This window comes from Schistosoma haematobium, chromosome 4, assembly GCF_000699445.3.
Source record: "Schistosoma haematobium chromosome 4, whole genome shotgun sequence".
NCBI lineage: Eukaryota > Metazoa > Platyhelminthes > Trematoda > Strigeidida > Schistosomatidae > Schistosoma > Schistosoma haematobium.
The window spans coordinates 17,678,254-17,699,338 of NC_067199.1; the positions used below are offsets into that span (position 1 = coordinate 17,678,254).

General features: G+C 32.5%; 1 protein-coding gene across 1 annotated transcript in view; it reads right to left on the minus strand.

Annotated features, from left to right (window-relative positions):
• Positions 1-21,085, minus strand: part of DNAH10 (Dynein heavy chain 10, axonemal) — a gene marked incomplete at its 3' end in the record, with an annotated part of 74,052 nt that overhangs the window by 25,479 nt on the left and 27,488 nt on the right. Inside the window, exons 21-30 of the mRNA XM_051219328.1 lie at positions 18,811-20,350; positions 16,592-17,491; positions 14,107-14,585; positions 12,628-12,835; positions 12,009-12,173; positions 11,000-11,321; positions 7,677-7,876; positions 5,724-6,013; positions 3,605-3,875; positions 810-1,089 (exon numbers count right to left, since the gene is read on the minus strand). Coding sequence (XP_051066384.1) covers positions 810-1,089; positions 3,605-3,875; positions 5,724-6,013; positions 7,677-7,876; positions 11,000-11,321; positions 12,009-12,173; positions 12,628-12,835; positions 14,107-14,585; positions 16,592-17,491; positions 18,811-20,350 — 4,655 coding nt within the window. The remainder of the gene's footprint in view (positions 1-809; positions 1,090-3,604; positions 3,876-5,723; positions 6,014-7,676; positions 7,877-10,999; positions 11,322-12,008; positions 12,174-12,627; positions 12,836-14,106; positions 14,586-16,591; positions 17,492-18,810; positions 20,351-21,085) is intronic.

Consider the following 21,085-nt stretch of genomic DNA (forward strand, 5'->3'; position numbering starts at 1 on the left):
TTTCCTAACTTCTTCTTCAGTTGGGAGTTGGTTTGTTCTCTTCTATGTTAGGCTGCTCCTGATGGTATCCGGCAAATGGAAATTCAGTATCTTGCGTAGACAACTGTTTATGAATACCCGCGCTTTTTTGAAGATGGTTGTAGTTGTTCCCCATGTTTCAGCTCCGTACAATAGAACAGCTAGGTACAATAGAATCGTCTTGAAGTTTGCATTGAAATTTCTAACTCTGATACATACTAACAGTTGCTTTGAGTTCCATATGTCCTTGCTTTACCAAACCATCCATTTACACCTGCATTGGATCCCCACGTTCATCGATGATGACATGACTATGACTACAAGGAAATCCACGGTTTATCATGGTGGTCGAGGGCATAATATATTACCATAGTTACAGATGTTAACACTTATTTGATTGGTATGCGACCGACAAACTATACGATCGAAATTAATAAACTAATCAGTCACCAATGCATGTCGTCTGTTAATCACAACGATTCACCATAGTGGTGAACTTAATTTGAAGACAGCCGGTGTGATAAAAATTTATAATGTGATCTAAAAACATACGCCACATGAATATAGTAATCTTTGAAATAAAGATGTCGGATCACTTTTATAAGCTTTTGGAAATCATATAACGAGGAGTTTTAAATCTTTAGCTTTTATAGTAATCTTTTTATAGATGTTAGACTAAAGTGTTTACCAAACTCCTCAGCACCATCAACCTAAGCAGGAAAAATAACGAGTTTTGAATAAGCTATTGTCAACAGTAATTAGTAGTATAAATGAAAATAGTTCATTATTACCTTTCACAGTCGATGATTGTTTTGAAGTTATATTGTCAACATCCATAGTTTGTAAAGACTGTAGAAAATTTGTATCTGACATCATCCCTTTAGCTGTTTTCCAACTAATCTCTTTATAACCTTTGAACACGCATATACACTCTGAAACTACTTGTACAGCTTTCGGTGGTTTGGCAAATGATCTAATTTCAGTGACATCTGATTTGTCTAAATCATCCAAAGCTAAACGAGCTTGTTCCAAAACTGGTAGAGCTTCAGCTAAGGCAGTTTCAGCCTCCGTCTAAGCATATAAAATCACAACACAGTCACAAATCAGCAATAACAAGAAAATTGGTTTATCTAATATCTGTATTATTTTCTTGAATGATTAAAAATAAAATTTTTAAATCTTCATTAAATTCAAAATAAAAGTCCTGAAGTTCTGGTGAGAAGTCATGACCAGTGGAATTCAACTATGCCGGATGTGAGATAGTTATTTACCCCGTGCAATAGATGAGGGTTGAGCAGGTTCTTGAATTGACTGAAGACAGATCTTAACACTTGGATACCAGCTCAGTGGTCTATAGGTCAAGCGTTTACATGCAGGACTAAGAGCCCTGGGTTCAATTACCGAGTGCGAGGTCGTGGTTGCGTAATAACGGAGAGTTCTTTACCAGTGTCCTTGGGTTTGTAATGGTGGTCTAGCTAAGATCAGTTCGTGATTTAAACTATGAGGATCCTGATTAATCGGACTAGACCAAAAATACAAGTAGTGTACTAAGGAATCGAAGGACGACCTGTTATTCACAAAGAGTGGTAGATAAGCAATTGATGATTCGATTATGAAATATTATTTAAAATAAGAGATAGTTTCTGGAATAAACTGATACCTGCCGGTCACTTGTTTTATCCTGTTTTTAATCCCTTAGTGGTATCCAAAAGCGATCTCATGTTAGATCCATTTAAATGCGTTTCTGAATTAACTGTAGTTTGGAATGTTTACCTTTAGATCCTAATTCATTGTCCTAAAGTTTATGAGTCTGTAAAGTTCTATAATAGAATGAAGTCGTCCACTGGTTTTTGATTTCCAATGATTGTTTAATGAAAATTAGTTTAATTATTTAAAAACTAACTGACAAACAAGGGAATTTTTACTCATAATCCTATTATGGTATTTCAATAGTTTTTTACGTTGATAATTAAAAGTTTCGATATTCAAGTTATTCTTAATTATCATTTTAGTTTTGATTATTATTGCCATAATAGTAACTTTATTTGATGAAGATTTTTTAAATTTGTTTTTAGATACCGAATAGATTTACTGTTCGTGGGGTAAGGAGATATTATGAATTGGTTATATGACGTTTATTTTCAACTAATCAATTATCAGTTATAACTTTGTTTATGTATTTTCACAACAATTTCATCAATGGTCTATAAATAAATAGGATATATATCAAAACTTTAAGTTTTTAAACATCGAAGTTCCATTTGTTTAAATAATATATTTTAGTTTGGATGAAGTACTGAGTGATATTAGTACGTTAAACTGTTAGATATGTAGAAATTGTGGACTGATGGTTTCTTTTAGAATATCTGACACCTTTAGAATATAATCTGGAAGAGTTTTCAAAATAATTAACTTCTCAAACACTGAAGACAGTATGAAATTAAGAGTCAAATGGTTGAGATATATAGGTAAGGATAAACCTACATGAATGAACAAACAAACGTTTATTTTCACTTCCAATATCACATATTCAGATGTACAAACATATGATATCTGAATTCTAACTTGAAAAGTATTTTCTGTTAGAAGTCAGAGTTTAAATTCAAAAATGCTATAAAAGTGTTGACGAGGTATTATACATAAACTATTCCCTTAAACAAAGTCATCACTCACATGTTTTTGACAGTCCCAATTCTAAGATATATATCCTCTTAAACCACAAAAAAACTTGTTCTGTGTTATATGATGTTGTGGTCGTGAAAGTCAAGTATGATTGGTCGTTGAGCGCGGGCAAACAACCAAAGCGTACGGACTATTAAATATGTGGTTTCCCTTCTTATAATCGATTTCTGCTCTAGACTTATTGTGTGTGGTTGTATCGAATAAATTATTATCTAGCGTTAATCTGGTTTTCTATTGTGGGTCATGAATGCTGGTTCTGATATAACGTGATTAGTTTTACTAACGTATTAATTTAATGTACGTGAAACAGAAAGAAATATTGTAAACCGTCCGTTATATCATCTATATTATAACTTTTTGTTTATTCATAATATTTTCCCTCTCCAGAATTGTGTTGATTAAATGTAGTAAATTTCATCAGTTAATAAATCGGACTTGAGACTTACTACTTTCAATGTATCGAAATCATCTACTGGTACTCAATTATTCAAACAAAAAAACTTGATGAATAAATAATTAACTAATTACTTCAATAAAAAAGAGATAAATAAAAATGAACGGTGAGACTATAATTCATGGACGACCTTTAAGCGACTCTAGAAAGACCTTGAGAATGTCCATTCATATACTCCAGCTAAATGAGGATTATAAACCAGTGTGTGGAATTAGGATTAATATCTACAGTTGATAGTTAGGCTTAAGAATTAGATTTAAGATTTTCATTACGAACTGACATCAGCTATAGTGACGAAATTCTATTTGGATAAATGAATTAATTAATTTCGCGCCAAAATTTAAGACCTGTTATTGTAAATCTGATCCGTCTATAAATTACAGTCTCGCCAAATGAACAAATAAAAAAACAACATTGATTATCAACATCAATAAAATAAATAAATCATACTTTTTCTTGTTCAATTTCAACAGACTGAATTTGAATTTCTTTACTTTTTAAAACTGCTAGTTCTTTTTTCTCTGTAGCTAATTGACTACTATTAGTAATTTCATTTAATAAATTTTCACATGCTTGTGTTTTTTCAGTAACAGCTATACGTTGTACTGCTAATTTAGCATTTAACTCTTCTAATTGTATAGAAGCTTCAGCTAATTTTTGTAAACCACTTTGTAAACGAATAATTTGCTTTTCATTATCATTATCCTTTTCTGTAATTAATCTTTAGATCAACAAGAGAAATCATATATCTAATCAATCAATATATATATATATATATATATATATATATATTCACCAATTAATGAATTATACATGTTTAGTAATTGTGTAATATAGTGATATCAACTATAGGTTCATACTATTAACTGAATAAATTTGAAATTCAGTCAGAATTAGGCAATTTTCGTTATTAGGTTACTTCACGTGAAAAGCCATTAAAGATCCTGAAACATTCAAATCGTTTTACTTCAACTTTGAAATTCCTTAATAGACAACTTCAAGTGGAATAGGAATGAGTTACTGAAAAAGAACCTGAATATCGCAAAATTTTAACTTTATTTGCTTCATACTACTGACTAAGTGGTTAGTTAAAAATTATTTACAAAGTTAGCTTTAAACAGTTTTTTTTTCTAATAAGGGTTGGCTTTCTATCATTCACTAAGAATATTTTACCATATAAGGCAGAATATTGTTAGTTATACTTAGCTATGATTATCTCAAAAGTTATATTCAACAGTAACATAATTTGGTAACAAAAAGTGTGTTTAAAGTATCAAAATGTTACTAAGATTTTCATGAGAATCCACAACAAAAGATTTTGCGTCAGTGATCTCATCAACTATCTGATCTCGAATATAAGTTATGTTTAATCAGTGCATTTACTCACTGCTCTTCAATAAAAGCAATAAATTCATTCACACATTCTAAACCGAGCCATCTATGAACTAAGCAGTCGATCAATCCAAGAATGGGTATGGAAGTGCATCAATGATAGCAGTCTTAAGTAATACACTTGACTGAATGGGTGTCATACCAGCCGCTGAACCTAGAGGTCTTAAGGTTGTTGCAATGTGAATTTACGGATGAACATAGTTAATTAGTTAAAAAACCAAGATTACCAATCGTTTAGTGTCCACACATCTTTATTAGATCTTCAGTTAATATCAGTTTATAATAAGATATTATGTTTAAGCTTGTATCTGTAATCAGTAGAGTGATTTAATTGGTGTGTTACATGAGTGAAATTTATTGAAAATGATAGTATTGATTAAGATCAACTTTTACTTCAGTTGTAACTGTGTGAATATTCTGTCTTTCTAATTTCCATTCACTTGAGTGGCTAATTGGTACTGCTTTATTTCATGGAAAACAATATGGATAGTACTAAGCTAAAAGCGGAAAAGAAATCGTGAAACTGGAGGAACTATTAATAGTAGAGTCAGTTGGTATTCTTTTTCTGTATTTGTCAAACAATTGGTGTATGTTACTTTTAGATGGTTCCTAATTTTAAGCTTTCATTTAATTCATTAACTGTTTTAATACGTTTTCGACATATAAACTACAAATGAGTAGTTATAAACTCGTTAATCAGTCTTCTGTTACATTTCCTTTAGTCGGGTTAATCCTATACAGTACCTATACAGTATCGGCGCAGTAGGTGCAACAGTGGAGTTACTCTTGTTAACTAATATTGATGTTTAATACTGAAAATTAAGATCTAACCAATTTGATATATTCGATTAAACATATTATTGGCATTAAATGACTGAATGAAACTGGAATACAACTCCAGATGTAAGCTCTCCGCCAAATGGTATACACCAGTGAGGTATATCTGAGACGTTAAAGAAAGTGGTTGTCTCTCGGATACACGATTCGCTTTCATTCAGAGTCATATAAACATCAACGAAATATATTAAATACTCGGTTATAGGTTTTCATATAAAGACAGTGAGTTAATACAAAATTGAATATTAAGTAAGCAAAGATCTATAAATCAGAAGCTGGTATCAAAATTATGAAATTAACTGTCTTTGAAACACAAGTACAATTTATAAGAATAATTTACCTCTTATATGTATGAATAAAGTCTAAATAATGTTTTGGTGTGACATGATTTACTCTTCTTAAAGTTTGTGCAAATTCTTCCGTATAACTATGTATACTTTGATGTGTAGCCACAAAATAATCAATAACAGAATCACGATATTGTTGAGGTACAAGATTAAATTGTTCCGGTATAAGTACATTGACTACAGCATACAGAGCTTGTTCAGGCCATGGGAAAAACCAATCAATAGTAGTATTATTAACAATACCAGGAAAATTGCGACAACGTGTCCGTAGTGTATCACCAACCTAAAGAATATTATGTAAAATGAATATTTTTTACTTCACTTCTGAACTTTGACAAATGTCTGTGAACATTTACCTGAATCAATTTAAGCTCAAAATAAAGCCAGAACTGACTTCATGCTTTTTCAACAATGGTGACTTGTAACCGTACATTTTTCCTTATTCATTATAGTCCTTCTAGGTTCACTCCATTGAATGACGAATGAAGATGTTAGTGAGATATAGATCGTTATTGACTTTGTCTATATACTGTCGACTTAACACGTTTAGAGGCATAGAATATCAAAAGTCGAAATACAAGTGTTTGAGATACGTAAATTTCAGAGAATTGTAAATGGGCAGACAAACTGAAAGAGCGGATAAGCATACTTAGCACTGAGACACAGTCGTTTAGTAGGTATATTTATAGTTAATATAGTCAATGCATAAAAAAGCAATAGATAGGCGTACTCACAGACGGAGGCTATCTAATAACAAGTGATATTATAATTAAACGGACACTAATAGTAGAAGTTTATGTTTAGGTCATAATTACTTACGTGAAACAGAATTATCAGTCTAGGATTGTGTAGAATAATAAGTTTTTGATTGAGGTCATGAACTGATTGATGTCAGACCACCATTGAAAACCTGAAAGCACTGGCCGTGACCAGTGAAGCTAATCCGTGCCGGTTAGAGACAGGTACCTATCTAGAGGTTAAGAATTCGCGCGCAAGTGTGAAGGCCCTGGTTTCGAATCCCGCAAACGGGATCGTGGATGCTCACTGATGAGGAGTCACACAACAGGATGAAACAGAATTATTAGGAAGGCAAAGATGACTCAATAATCACATTCTGTCTGATTTAATATTATTTGTCTAGAAGCTAGAATAATTTGAGTAGAGTGTAATAGAAACTGCTACAATAATTTAACAGCACAAGTTGATACAGTTTTATATTTCACGAAAAAGATGAAACTTACTAAGAGAATAAATAAGAAAAGATGTTTGAGAAAGGATGACGAGTTCTTGATCAACAAATGGTTAGTGTAATCATAAATTATGGAAGGTTTATGAGACTGGTGAATGATAAATACCTTCAAATTAATTCAATCGATGTGTTTTTTTTAACTAATTAATACTGAATAGAATCTAATGCGTAATTGTAATTTATTTATTCTTATACATATTATTTAAATAACGACCTTTAATAGCATGATTTACTTGAACTTTCACACTTTTGTGAATCTCACTAAATAAAGTGACAGACGAGCCCCTGTGGAGTTTATGAGTAAACATCGCACTAAACAGTAGACTTTTACACAAAGATTTCAAATTCTGAAGTTGTGGTTCAAATGTATACATATTTTAATGTTAGGTAGTTAGACGTAATCAGTAGGAAATTATGATGTATGTTTCTTGCAATGTGACACGAATCATCTGTAGTCTTACAGGATTAACTGCTTCTTTTGAGATTCGTACCCGCCTCGATAAGGATTAGATAACATTAAATTATTAATCATTCAATGACTAATTAATGGAAAAATGTATTATGATTTTCATAGAACGGAGTGTAAGGTGCAGTTTTTAACAAAGAATCAGAATAATTTTTATTATCTTATTATAATCATGTACTAACCTTGATAATAACTTATGTGATAAACAGTATAAATAAAGTTATTACTTACAGGACTCATACATAGAACAATATGCAAATTCGATGCTGCTTTTTGTATGAAATATTGCCATATAGATTCACGAGTTGGAGGATATCCAATCGCAACAGCTTCATCACGTAATTGACCTGTTATTGACTCTCGTTCATCATCACCAAATAAAGCAGGAACTGAACCTGTTGTCAGTATATTGTTGATCAATTCAAGAAAACCTTTACAAAATGAGAAAGAAAGTATTCTTATTTACTGATCAACAGCTAGTGCACATATTGTATAGCACTTTGTCTTTTAGCTATCAACGCTAACTAAACATATCTTATGTATAAATGTAGAGCACTTAATGGAAGTTTCAGAATAACGTTGGTTTAAGAAATATATATAAGATACCGCTTCCTCATGTTCGTTCTATCACACTGTACAGAAGTGTTTCAGACGTGTTTCACCTATGAATAAAGCATGTCAGTCCTTCATATGAATGTTTCCTGATAAATATGAAGAACAGGCCGAATTTAAGAGCTCTAATTAAAAAAGAAAGGTATTTCTTCATGCTGAATTAATTTTATTGTTTCAATCTTTTATTACCCGTCAAGACTACTATTTTCGCTTTTATTTAATAAGTTTCAGTTAAAGTATTCGCCAAGAGTATCGCTTTTTAAAAGTAACTTATGGTCGATACTTTTGAGTACGTTGATCCGTTCTGCATTTGTTTGTACATTTGGTTTTAACAACTCAAAGATTTTCACTTTTTTTGGTCATCAGTTTCTCTTGTCTCTGGGTATTGTTTGTATCTAGTTTTTTTCGTGAAAACTCTGTACTGATGACTAGGCAGTGCGAAAAAGCAATTGCTAACGCCCAGGTTGTCGACACACTGCAGAAAGTGGTATGCAGTGCGATGAATGCAATGGATGGTGCCACGTAGTTTGCACGAATCTAACGCCTGCTCCTTTCACACAGCTTAGTAAAAATGGTTGCGTATGGTTGTGTCAGCAGTGCTGCTCGGATGCAAATAGCATGCTATATTAAGCCAGTGCAATGGTGAATGCTGCTAAAAGGATTGTAAGTAAGTGTAATTGAGGCACATGAAATGGTACTCGCTCGGTGGATAAACAAATCGGTATGAAGTTGCCTTAAATAAGCTCAGAGTCGACTAACTTACGTGGGCCAATGGACGGACAATGGGCTATAGAGAGGTCTGTTAGAAATAAAAGCTGAAGAAAGGAAGTTCCTTCTGTCTTTCGCCCTCCAAACGGCCGGCCACCAAAAGAGCAGCTGACAAATTAAAGACTGATCATACTGACAGGTCAGTTGTCTTCCATAGAGTCAAGGCTCAAAACTCGTTTTAGGCATGAAATTGAGTTGATAGGAGAGCTACTAAACCGGCCAACGCCTCAGAATATCTCTGGAGTCACTTTGCTATAGGTTTATAGACCAGTTAGCCAAAAGGGTTCGAAACAAAATCAAACCAAGCTGTTTAAAATAGTATAGTACAGAATAAACACAAAGTAAAGGGGTCAGGAGTTCTTGTCCATAAACACTTGTCGTTCGTGAACCATTTAAGAAGACGAGGATCAGAAGAAGAACTAAAACTAGGGTTAGATGCTGGCGAGGACCTTAGAATTGTAAACTTGTGAGTGGTGAGGCTTCGGTGGAGATAGACTCAACGAAGCCGGATGTAATCGCAGTCACAGAAACTTGGTTGACGCAGTCTATAGACAATACGCAACTTGATTTTGAAGGTTTAGTATTAGTGAGAACCGACAGAATCCAGAAGCGTGAAGAAGGAGTAGCTCTATTCATTAGAAATGCTATCCAATTTGCTGTTATTGGTAACATATCCCATGAAAGTGGGACGTGTGAATTAATTAGTTGCCGCTTGTAATGCAGATGACATGAGCTGTTGATTGATATGGTCTATCGCAGTCCAAGCTGTGAGGTAAACGAGGTCTTGCTAGATGGTCTCAATACTTAGTCACAAATTGGTTGATGTTTAGTCCTAGGAGACTTCAATGCACCTACGGTAGACTGGAAAAATCTGAGAACTGAATTGTCATAAAATTCCTCCGAGCAGGAACTAGTTGATGCGGTTATCACATGTGCTCTAGTGTAACATTTGCAAGAAGCAGTTAGGTAAGACCCGAACTCAACATCATCCTAACTCAATGTCATATTGACCCGTCATGAGGATGATGTCGCAAACTTCCATTATATGCCACCCTTAGGTAAAAGTGACCGTGCAGTTATAGTCTTTCATTTCCATATGGTTTTTAATGACGAGGATGTGTCAGCACAGCCCAGACCAAACGTCTGGAAAGCAAATATGAAATGTATTATACACTTAACATCCTTAGTAGATTGGTCAATAGAACTGGGGTCTCCCATAGAAACGGCTTGGGATGGATGCAGAAATTGGTACTGTATCTAATAATCGAAATGACACTTAGAGTCATGACCTTTATGTGTATATTTGCCTTTTCGCCTTTGTTGTTCTGTTACCTGGGCTACTGCAGATTAAGGTCTCTTAGCGAATTTGTCCAGGGAGGTTGGATTCCATATTCATTATTAGTGATTGGTGATACAGCTCAGAGTTTATACAAAACGTAATTATGAGCTATCAATTTAAATGTTTTTTTTACACTTGTATTTTGTCTTCGTTCAGTAATCGGTTACTGACCTAAAATATCCAAAAGCCTTATTGGTGAGGTTTAAGTGCACTGATAGCCTTGAATGATTCTTATATGGCCATGAGAAACCCAAAGACGATGACTGCTTTAAAATTTAGAGGAATCGAGTGCAAGTAAAATCCCGTACAAACGGTTTCCTATAATACAGGTCGTCTATCAGAAATTGATGGTGTTTTGTGGATCGAAGTAATCATAAATATATGAACTTCAGTAGTACATGTTCGTTTTCGTGATTACGAACCAAATATTTTGTACGAAGAAGCCACTTAGAAATCGCTTTTACAGACTGATGCATTTAGGAAATGTAAGACGTGCTTGACTAGTGAAAGACAGACGTAACCTTATGAATTATACGTAATGAAATAATTTTATATTTTCAATTTACAACTTTCCACTTTATATACATGTGAATATATGCCTAGTTATTAATATCCGGTTCTTGATTAAATGCTCGGACAATTGTCTACGATCACATTTTTTAGGGAACTTAAAGTTATAATATACACATTAAGTGATTGAACTAGAAGAATTTAGTGGTAGGCAAATTAACACTTATTCCAAAGCAGAACAGAATACCCTCTATATTGTTTTCCCTCAATTTTTTTTAAAAGTATCTGTAAAAATATTCCATATATTTTATTTAAAGATACTTACCTTCTTCAACAACATGTTGATCTGTAAATATAAAAACTGTAGATTTGTTTTCAATACCGAGTCGTAAATAAAGCGTTTTTAGTTCTTCACGAAATTCGCGTTCACCATAACCTCGACATAGTTGAATTTCAAATAGTGTACTATTAGCGGCATAAGTTGCCAGTCGAGTAAGACTTTGTTTACCAGAACCTCCAACACCGACTAAAAGTGCATGTCCATTTTCCATACGTAGTACACGCTCAATGCGCGTGAAATGTTCAATTGCATCATTAAACAAAATCATTTGTAATTGACCAATACTTTCATTATAATTTTCTAAGATCTATTTCAAAGTTTTGTAATATGTGATTATTAGAAATTATGGGGTATATGAATTATAATGTAGCTAACGTAAAACTTTGTTCTATATTTTGAAAGATTCTGCTACTAATGAAAATTCTCAGACTATCCTGTGAACTAAAACGTGATACCTGCTCTTTGTAAACACAACTTCACAGTGAATGATTTTGAAGAATGTACACGTGTATAAACAGATAAAACAGCTCATCTTATGTAAATAGCGAAGACGAGAACATTAAATTTGATGAGATCTGGTGACGTTGTGCTCCATCAATAAATGATTTAGATTTGAAATATAAATCAATAGATCCCATATGAGTAATCTGAGGATAATTCATTAGCCTCTGACCGGATCATGGCTAAGCACTGCGGGGGGGGGGCTATGAATAGGAATAAACACCTGTCAACTACTCTCTGATTTCCAGTGGTACACCAGTTGATACCGGTTCATGATGTACACAAATTTGAAGCAATGTCTACCAGGTGTCCAAGCAAAACAACTGCTTGTTTATAAACTACCTATTCTGAGAAGTATAATATACTAAATAGTAGCTAACATAGCCCGATTCATTTTATATGAGCCTAGTAAGCTGAAATCCGAACTAACTACTAATCACTCGTAAGATATAATCGCCGTCACTTTTGTTTTTCTTTTTACAGATAAACTTACTTCTTGAGCTATAGTTCGACAATTCTCATAATCGATCATATCTTCATATGAACGAATCTCTGATTCATCCATTGCATTTCGATAATCACCAAATAGTATCGGCATTTTAGTTACATATTCTTTAATTTCTTTACAATTCTCTTGTAATAATTCATCTATATATTTCTATTAAAATAATTAAATAAAACAGGAGAAAAAATAATAAGCATAATGACCTTATGTTTACAACTCATTTAAGAAAAGCAATTCTCAAAAATGAACAACTTTAGTTTAAAAACAAATTTTAAATAAATATGGAACATTCACTATACAATAATGTACTCACTGAGAGATTCAATGATCGGGGAACATCTCTCGCTTAACAGTCTGTTTACTTAACTTCATAGCACTCAAAGGCTACTAACAGATAAGATTAATAAGTTTCTTAGTTGTACTTACCCCTAAACAAAACTCCAGTTTTAAGTTTTTAGGATCAGTTCAAAATTATACTTTCCAGTGTTTGTGTGATCTAATAAACTTTTGGTGTTTATTGAATTTTCATTTAATTTAACAAATGATCATATATAGTTCACAGTTGATCACACTTAAAAATATACACTTTCAAATATTTTGAACTTACTTCAACTAATTGTTTATCATTATGACTTATTAAACGATCCATGACAACACGATAAACTTCATGAAGCCATAAACGAATACATTGTTCTCTACGACTGAACTTGTCAATAGTCATTAAACATAATCCATTAAATATTCGACTATGATCTCGCATATTAAATACATAATGAAATTTTGATGGCGTTGGTGGTAATTGAACACTAACAAATCTATTTAAACAAAAATAAGCGAATGTAAAGAAGAAGAAGAAGAAAAGAAACTGAACAAAGTACACCGTAATTAAATTAATTTGTTTGTGTTAGTTTAAAGATTATGAATTTCTGGACTAATTGGTGACCTACTTATTGTTGTGTATTTTAAAAAAAAGTGACAAATAACCTTTATATTTGTTATTAATTATCAATAAGAAATATTTAGAATGTTTAGGAAACATGTGCTCCCCTTGAAATGCGAATATGACCTGCCAAGAAGTGAAGTATTTGACTGTTTAAGTAAAAATATTCAACTGACAAGTGAATGTTTTCAGGGAATACCTATGGCTATGAATATTAGTCACTTTGTAATGAACGAAGGCTTGGTAAAAATGAAACAATTTATAGTATCATGAATAATAAATGAAAATAACAAGTTGAATACACTTTTTTCATAGTTTCTTTGAATTGTCTCTTACACACTATACCGTTTTCTCATTTCTGTGTGTATTCCGACTGTTTTTTTCTTTCTCCTCTCCTCATTTTGCTCTTCTTTCAGTAAGAGTCCTACTTCCAGTTTCTAATATATACTATTTATATCTAACCGTATAAAATGTACACATCACAACCTTAGTGTAGGCCCTACTATTCATGTTTTTATTAACCGAGTTAATTTTTTGTTACTTCGGTGAACTGGTATACACTTTATAAAATGAATAGTAGAATAATTTGGCAGTAAACAAAAGTGACCTACTGTGCTAATAAAGAAGAAATAAAGACAATCTAGCCACGCTGACATTAGTTGTAGAACACGTAAGTTGTAATGCTTTTTGCAATATCTGAAACCTTGTCAGTCTTTCAAATTAAATGATGTGTAGTACTTTCATTTCGAAATAATAACATTAAGAAAAATAGTGAAGATCAGGCACTTTTCACCATCTATTTCGTTCTAGTTTGTAGCTTCGCAACGTTGATTACATAAGTATCCTTACATGGAATCCGATTGAGGTACACCAGATCTTAAAACAGAAGCTCAATGACCATTATTTCTCAAGTTGACATCAGTTTATATTTTGCTAAATAATCCTAAGAGATCCAATTCAACTAACAGATATGACAGTGAAACTGATGAATTCCATATACCGAGATTGTCACAGATATAGTGCTTTTTGTTTACTCGATGCCTAATTTTCGTAAAATCCTTCATTCAGATTTCAAGTTTGGATTTTACTTTCGACAGTTTAAAACATTTGAAAAACAAACATTCATGAAACAAATTGTCTACTTACTGAAATAACTTCATTGTCATATTTGTGACAAAATTTACAGAATTTTTAATTCCACTATCAAATTCACTCGTATGTCCAGTTAAAATCGAACTATAAATTTTATATAATGTACTTTCTGATGGTGATTGTATATTAATAACAGAAAACAGTGAAATAAATCTGGGATCTACATCTTGTTTTCCACCATCAGGCCGACCCATTGCTGCTAAATAATCAATGGATTGCATACGTTTCCAATTCAATTCTTTACCACGATCATAAACACCTTTTCGTTCAATTAATAATTTCAATAAAGCAATAGGTTGTTGTGTTCCATATTGATCAACTTGTGGCATATTCATGTCATCGATAAATATGATTAATTGTTTGCCTGAAACTGGTCCATATGTATCTTTACTACGTTTTTCTACATTGGCTTCAAGATTACGTTGTACATCCAATGATGTAGTACGAAATGAAAAGTTAATTGTTAAGATTAGCTAATAAATGAAAATTTTAAAGAAAATATAATAAACAATCAATCTAATAGACGTTTCTACGTAGTACATGATTGCTCAATAATTTTAGAAATCAAAACAGTAATCTTAATAACATCAATGTTAAAGTTAAATGAGTAGTTGACAAACAACAAAAAAAACAAGTTGAGTGAGCTATAGAGTATAGCAAGATTACAGTAAAAAGAGGTAAGTTGAATATTGCATAGTCCAGATATAAGTTAAAAGATGGGTTATGTATGGACTGTGTAAATCATAATTTATAACCAAGTAAAAATTCTAGTCGGTAGTTGATAACTCAACTATGTGGTATATAATGCCTTAAAAGTAAACTCGTGATCACTGAAAGTAAGGAATAAAACTTAGAAATATGTCATGTATAAATTACTAAAAGTTTTGATCGTTAACCGTTTGTTTATATTGTTTGATTCTAATGAAAAAAAATAATTATCTCTTTTGGAGTCAATTCTAAAGTTAAGCGTAGAGAACGAAGTTCAGTTGACTCAATAAATCTTTTCCTTCCACTAATCATAACTTAAAAGAAGTACATGTACAGTAAATTTCAGAAAATGTCATTAGTAAGGCGAAACTAATACAAAGATCCAAACTATAAGGTTTCATATAGTTGGTTTAACATCAACTTGAATTATTAATACTAATACCTAAGAGACTGGAAAGAATATCAATCCAAAACAACGTGTGATACTACCTAGAATAATTTTTGACATAGCCGATAACTTTTTCAAACTTTGATAAGTCAACTTTGCCTGTATTTATCATATGATTAGTAGCCCACAAATATTTTCGTATTCTTAAGCCTCTAGTTGGAACATCCTAAAGCCAGATAATTGATCATAAGTGCTTCCAAATCATTCAGCTTCAGTACTCAAGTAAATGTTTAGGTAAACCACAAAACCAAATTTTAGCCTCAGTACATACATAAATAGGTTACTTTTGACAGATGAATGAGGAACGCACTTCAGGTTGATGAACTGTAAATTTATAAACAGTGAAATATATAGATGAAGAATATTCATATGGAAATATAAACACTGATTCCAACTGTCATAGTTTTCTTTTTCGCGACCCTTCTTGACTTTTAGAACTTACGTCTTAAGAAAATGTGATGAAGCATAAATGTTGAGTATGAGTAAATTCTGATGGGATAAGCCCTATAAGTGATTCAATAATATATATATATATATATATATATATATATATATATATATATATATAATCGGCCAAAATATTTGTACCATAAACAGCTTTGATTATGTTCACTAGTGTTTTAACAATTTACCTTCCCATGCTCGTGAATACCTGCTGGTGTGACCAAGTAAAGCATACTTAAGTCAGTCAGTGAATGATACTAACTGTGGATAACATTAAATTGGGTAGTTGTTTCATCGTACTTTAGAACTCTTCAAGTTTAAAACAATATACATAATTTGATAGTGAATACTAATCTTTGTATGACAAAAAAGAAATTAAGTTACGACGTCACAACAACTTGATCCTAGACAACAGAACTTTGGAATCATGTTGGCTGACAGACATAAAAGTTCTGGACTTTGGCTTGGAATAAATGTAATGTATGAATTGCTAATTGTTTTGGAAGTTAAGAACGTGCAAAACCATCTAATCCGTAATATAATGTCAAATTAAAAAAAGAAAACTGTGACCTTTATCGAGTTTCCAGTGAATATTTTAATGAAATTTGAAGTGAATGGGTTCATTGTATGCAGCTAGGCAAAATATCCAGTTTGATGTCGATCGGCTATCAACCATCAGGTTTTAAGTTCAAACAACACATTACGTAATTCACTTTGAGCAGCATTTTAGTAGTATTGATCCTCATACAAAAACAGTTGATTACATTTAGTCGTACTTGGTGAACGAGTTACATCAATTACCAAATTACTATCATAAGCTATATAATGCTATAAATAAAATAAACGTTTAGATCACTAAAAATTAAAAAAATCATTTACATTTCTATCTTGATCGATATCCCGCAGAAATCTTTGACAAATTGCAGTTTTTGATGTTCCTGTTTCACCAACTAACAATAATGGTCTATGAATATGAACTAATTTTTCTATAAACCAGTTAATTCGAACAGTTTCAATTGTTGGTACTAATATCTCAGAAAATTTAATGGATTTATTATGTATATAAGTAGGAACTAATTGACGCCATGGAATCCAAACATGTTTTTCTATATCGAAATAATAGTCAAATAAACTAGGCTCAACACTTGGTATAGTTCCTGCAGCAGCTGGATTATTTAATGTTTCTTCAACAGCTGGTCCAGGTAGACTTGCTAAATATTTTACATAATTATCAAATTTTTCTCGTTCTTCTTCAACTAATGCTCCGCCAATACAAAAGTAAATGCTGAATAGAAAAATACTTTCAATCAGAGCATAATCTGTTTGTTCATTGATATTGATTAATAGGCAGTCGAGTAAATAACAAAATTGTATTAATAAATTTAAATCTGTTAGTGGGATGACACGTTTTAAACGTTCCACTTGTTCACCGTCTGCAATGCCCTCAACAATCCTATCTATAATCGGCGGTATATACTTATTGTATAATTCATTCAGTATAGTTCTCTCATATTGAGTTGTACGCTGACTTAACCATTTCTTCCAATAAGGTTCATAACCTAAATATTTCGGATCAATATATACCATACCACAACGTGATACAGTCGCTGGTGATGCGTATTGTAAATCTCCAACTTCAAACAATAATGCACAATGTGATTGTAATCGAATACGTTCACCATTAGCCAATGTTAACAGACGATTATCATCCATAACTGAATTCATATTTTCAACCCACAATGCGTCAACGTCACCATCAAACAGGATATATCTTCTTTCCTGTAGATAGAAGAAAAGTATAAAAATTTGTATAGTAACTTGTTTCTATTTTTTAATAAACTATTAAGCTGAATTTTCCTACCGAAACTCTAAAAGATTTCTTAAACTGTTAAATGTAAAGCTTGTTAATTTTCTAGGCACATACTTTTAAAATTTAGGATTTGGATAATGAGCACTAATGATATAATATTTGTTTCTTTTTGTTGTTCAAACGTTGTGTCAGTTGATTTGTTTAGGAGTGAAACAATGTTATCTACCTAAAAGGTAAAACTTGACGACCTCATGTGATTCGGAACATCGGAGAAATATAATCTCATACTGTCACTCTATCTGATAAATTTCTATCTCAAGAGATGATTTTTGTAGAAGAAACATTCTGGGGGCTTTTCTTTCTAGAAGACGATTTCAAAGTTCAGTTCTGTCTAGTTATCAAAATGCAACTCTAGCCTACAGAGCTACAGAGACTATGAGCATGGATTAGGAGTGAGTATCTAAAAGGTAGCAGAAGTGTGATAAATAATTTCGTGATTTGGACGAAATCTGATTTGTTCCTGGTATTTATAATCTTTGATTTCTTGGGGGAAGTTCTAGTAGTGCTGTGGTGTATGCTACTTTTGTCGGCAGACATAAGTAGTATGTAACACCAACTGGAAGTGAAATACCTGGCAGTAGAAGGTTGAAAAGATCAAATCGAAGAGGAAGGGATTGTAGACAGATAGTAATAGTAATGAAGGAACGATCAAGTTTGAGACACTTGATGGAAGATTTGTAAATGAAATATTTAATGTATGGTTTTCATATTTCATGGGAGAACTCTGTCTTCATCTGGGCTCGTTTATTACAGTGCTATAACAGCAAATAGTCATGAAACTATCCGTTTAGTAAGGGTGATTTCCAATGATTTTCAGCTTTCCTGGTTAGGTCTGCCGCATTTTGAGATCCAGGTCTGCGGATTTTCCTTTTTCTGTTCGGTACTGTAGGTAAGAACTGACCATATCAGGACGATAATTACGTCTTCCCTGATAGAAACTACTGACTCTTGAATTCTGAAAGCACTTTAAATAAAGTTATGAGATCTACTTTCTTACAGATACCTCACAATGTTTGAACAGAATAAAAACTCATCAAAAACCAGTTTTATAAAAGACTGAATAACAGTCTTTGGTAAATATGTGCAGAGTACAATAATCATGCATTCTTCATAATTATTTAACAGTTACGAACATTGAATGGAATAACCTCGATATTACTATCTTCATCAATCTATAATCGAATTATTTGATAGAAAAAATCAATTTATAATCACTGATTAAGCTTACTTGTTTATCTGTTGGACGATTAATTTCTCGAAATATATTTGATAATAAACCATCTGTCCAGTCTCGACTATTAGGATCTAATATACCGTATAATTCAATGACACTTCTATCTTTTGGATTTAATGTATATAATTTTGTCGGTAATCCCATATATGTTTGTGCATCACATAAAGCATTAATAACTACTGTCTTACCACCACCTGTAGGTCCAACTACCATAGTTGTATGACGTGTTTTCATTGTTTCATAAAGTTGTACAACTTTATCCGCTTGAACTGGATTTTCCGTATAGCCTTTTTTATTTAAACACAATTCAACTGCATCATTTAATTCAGGATAACGTACACGTGGACAATTTAATCCAGGGAAAAGATCTTGAATTAAAGCTAAAAATAATGGTGCATCTTCAAAAATGAATTTCGGCAAATTCATATCTCTTAAAGCTCGCATTAATACTACATCTTCTGGTAGTTCTGGTGCATCACGTCTTAAATCACCAGCCATTACCAAGACTGATTTTAATGCTCTCAAACCAAAATCATAATGATGCTGTTTTGATAATTGTTCACGTGCCAGACGATATAGTGTAGTCATTTTCTTAGCTAATATTTTAGCTGATAAAAATCCTTGTGAAAATAACATAATTTCACAGATTTGTTGTAAATCTGGTACAATAACAACAACAGGTCTAAATAATGCTTTTACTGATTCTGGTAATTCTGTTCGTCCAGCATAACCTGGGTTCATAGTGATGAAAATACCAACTCTTGAATCTAATTTAATTGAAATACCTTCAAAGAGAAAATCTTTTACATGATTTATTAAAGCCGTTTGTATTACTTTTAATTGTGTCGATATAACTGATAAAACAGAAGCATCAATTCTATTAAATTCATCGAAACATCCCCATGCTCCACATTGACATAGACCAGAAAGTATTTTACCAACAGCTTTATAATCCATACCTTCACCACAATTAGTTACAATACAAAGTAAACCTAATGCTTTAGCTAAATCTTTTGTAGTTTCAGTTTTCCCAGTACCAGCAGGTCCAGCAGGTGCACCACCAAGAAACATAGAAAGAGCTTGTGTTAATGTTAAATATATACGATCAGTTAACGGTGTAATAACGAGACGTCCATTTAATCCCATATATTCATAACCATAATTAAATTGTCCAGTACATTGTTTAATAATTAAATTATCTGTAGATTTAGACCAATAAAATCGTAATTGTGATTCCCATTGAAATTCTGTAGCATCCATAATACTATCACGTACAAAATCAGAGACAATATCTCTTGCGTGTACATCAACTATTAACACGGTGGTTAGTTTATTTCTATCGTTCTTTTTTAATGGACTACGTACACACAGAACAATATCATCTAATTGTTGTTGAAGCATTTGTGAATAATCTTTCATTGCATTTTTATTACCATTAGCTATTTTACGAAAAACATTTTCTATTTCCCATGTCCACCATATTTGATTTGTAGCTAATACAACCATACCTTGATAATCGAACATCCATTCAACTCTGTATGTATAGGTAATACAAATAAGAAAAGGTAATAAAAAAGCAACTAGACATATTCAAATGATAAATTACTAACTAAATGATAACGTTACAAAACATTAAAAAGTGGCATAATTAGGCTTTTTTTATGTTGTAGAGATTTAGCTGAACTTATTTAATGCAAGATATCACTGAGATAGGTATAATTAAAAAGTTATTAAACTAAGTGGTCATCGCCAGAATGTTTGGGATGCGTTTCTTCCCCTCTAACTTCAAGTTGTTGTTTCAGGACTGGCCTAAATCGACGCCTGAACTAAGGATAAAGAGTGAAGTAGTCGAACGCATCGAGAACTTCACTTATCTTGGAAGTCTGATCAGCCCCAATGGGTTGGTGTCTGACGAAATCTCAGCACGGATCCAGAAGGCTTGTCTGGCCTTTGCCAATTTACGTTGTCTGTGGCGAAGGCGAGATATTCGTCTATCAATTAAGGGGTGAGTATACTGTGCGGTAGTTTGTTCTGTTCTACTTTACGGACATTAAGTGTACAAGATACTTGTAAGTTACCAGTATTTGATTACAGATGTCTTAGAAATATTTTTGGCATCTGCTGGGATCACCGGGTAAGCAATAGTGAGGTTAGAAACACGGTATTAGAGAATGATGGTAAATCAGTTGATGAGGTTGCAAATCTTCATCGACTGAGATGGTTGGACCACGTGTTACGTATGCCTGAACACCGATTACCACGACGTGAA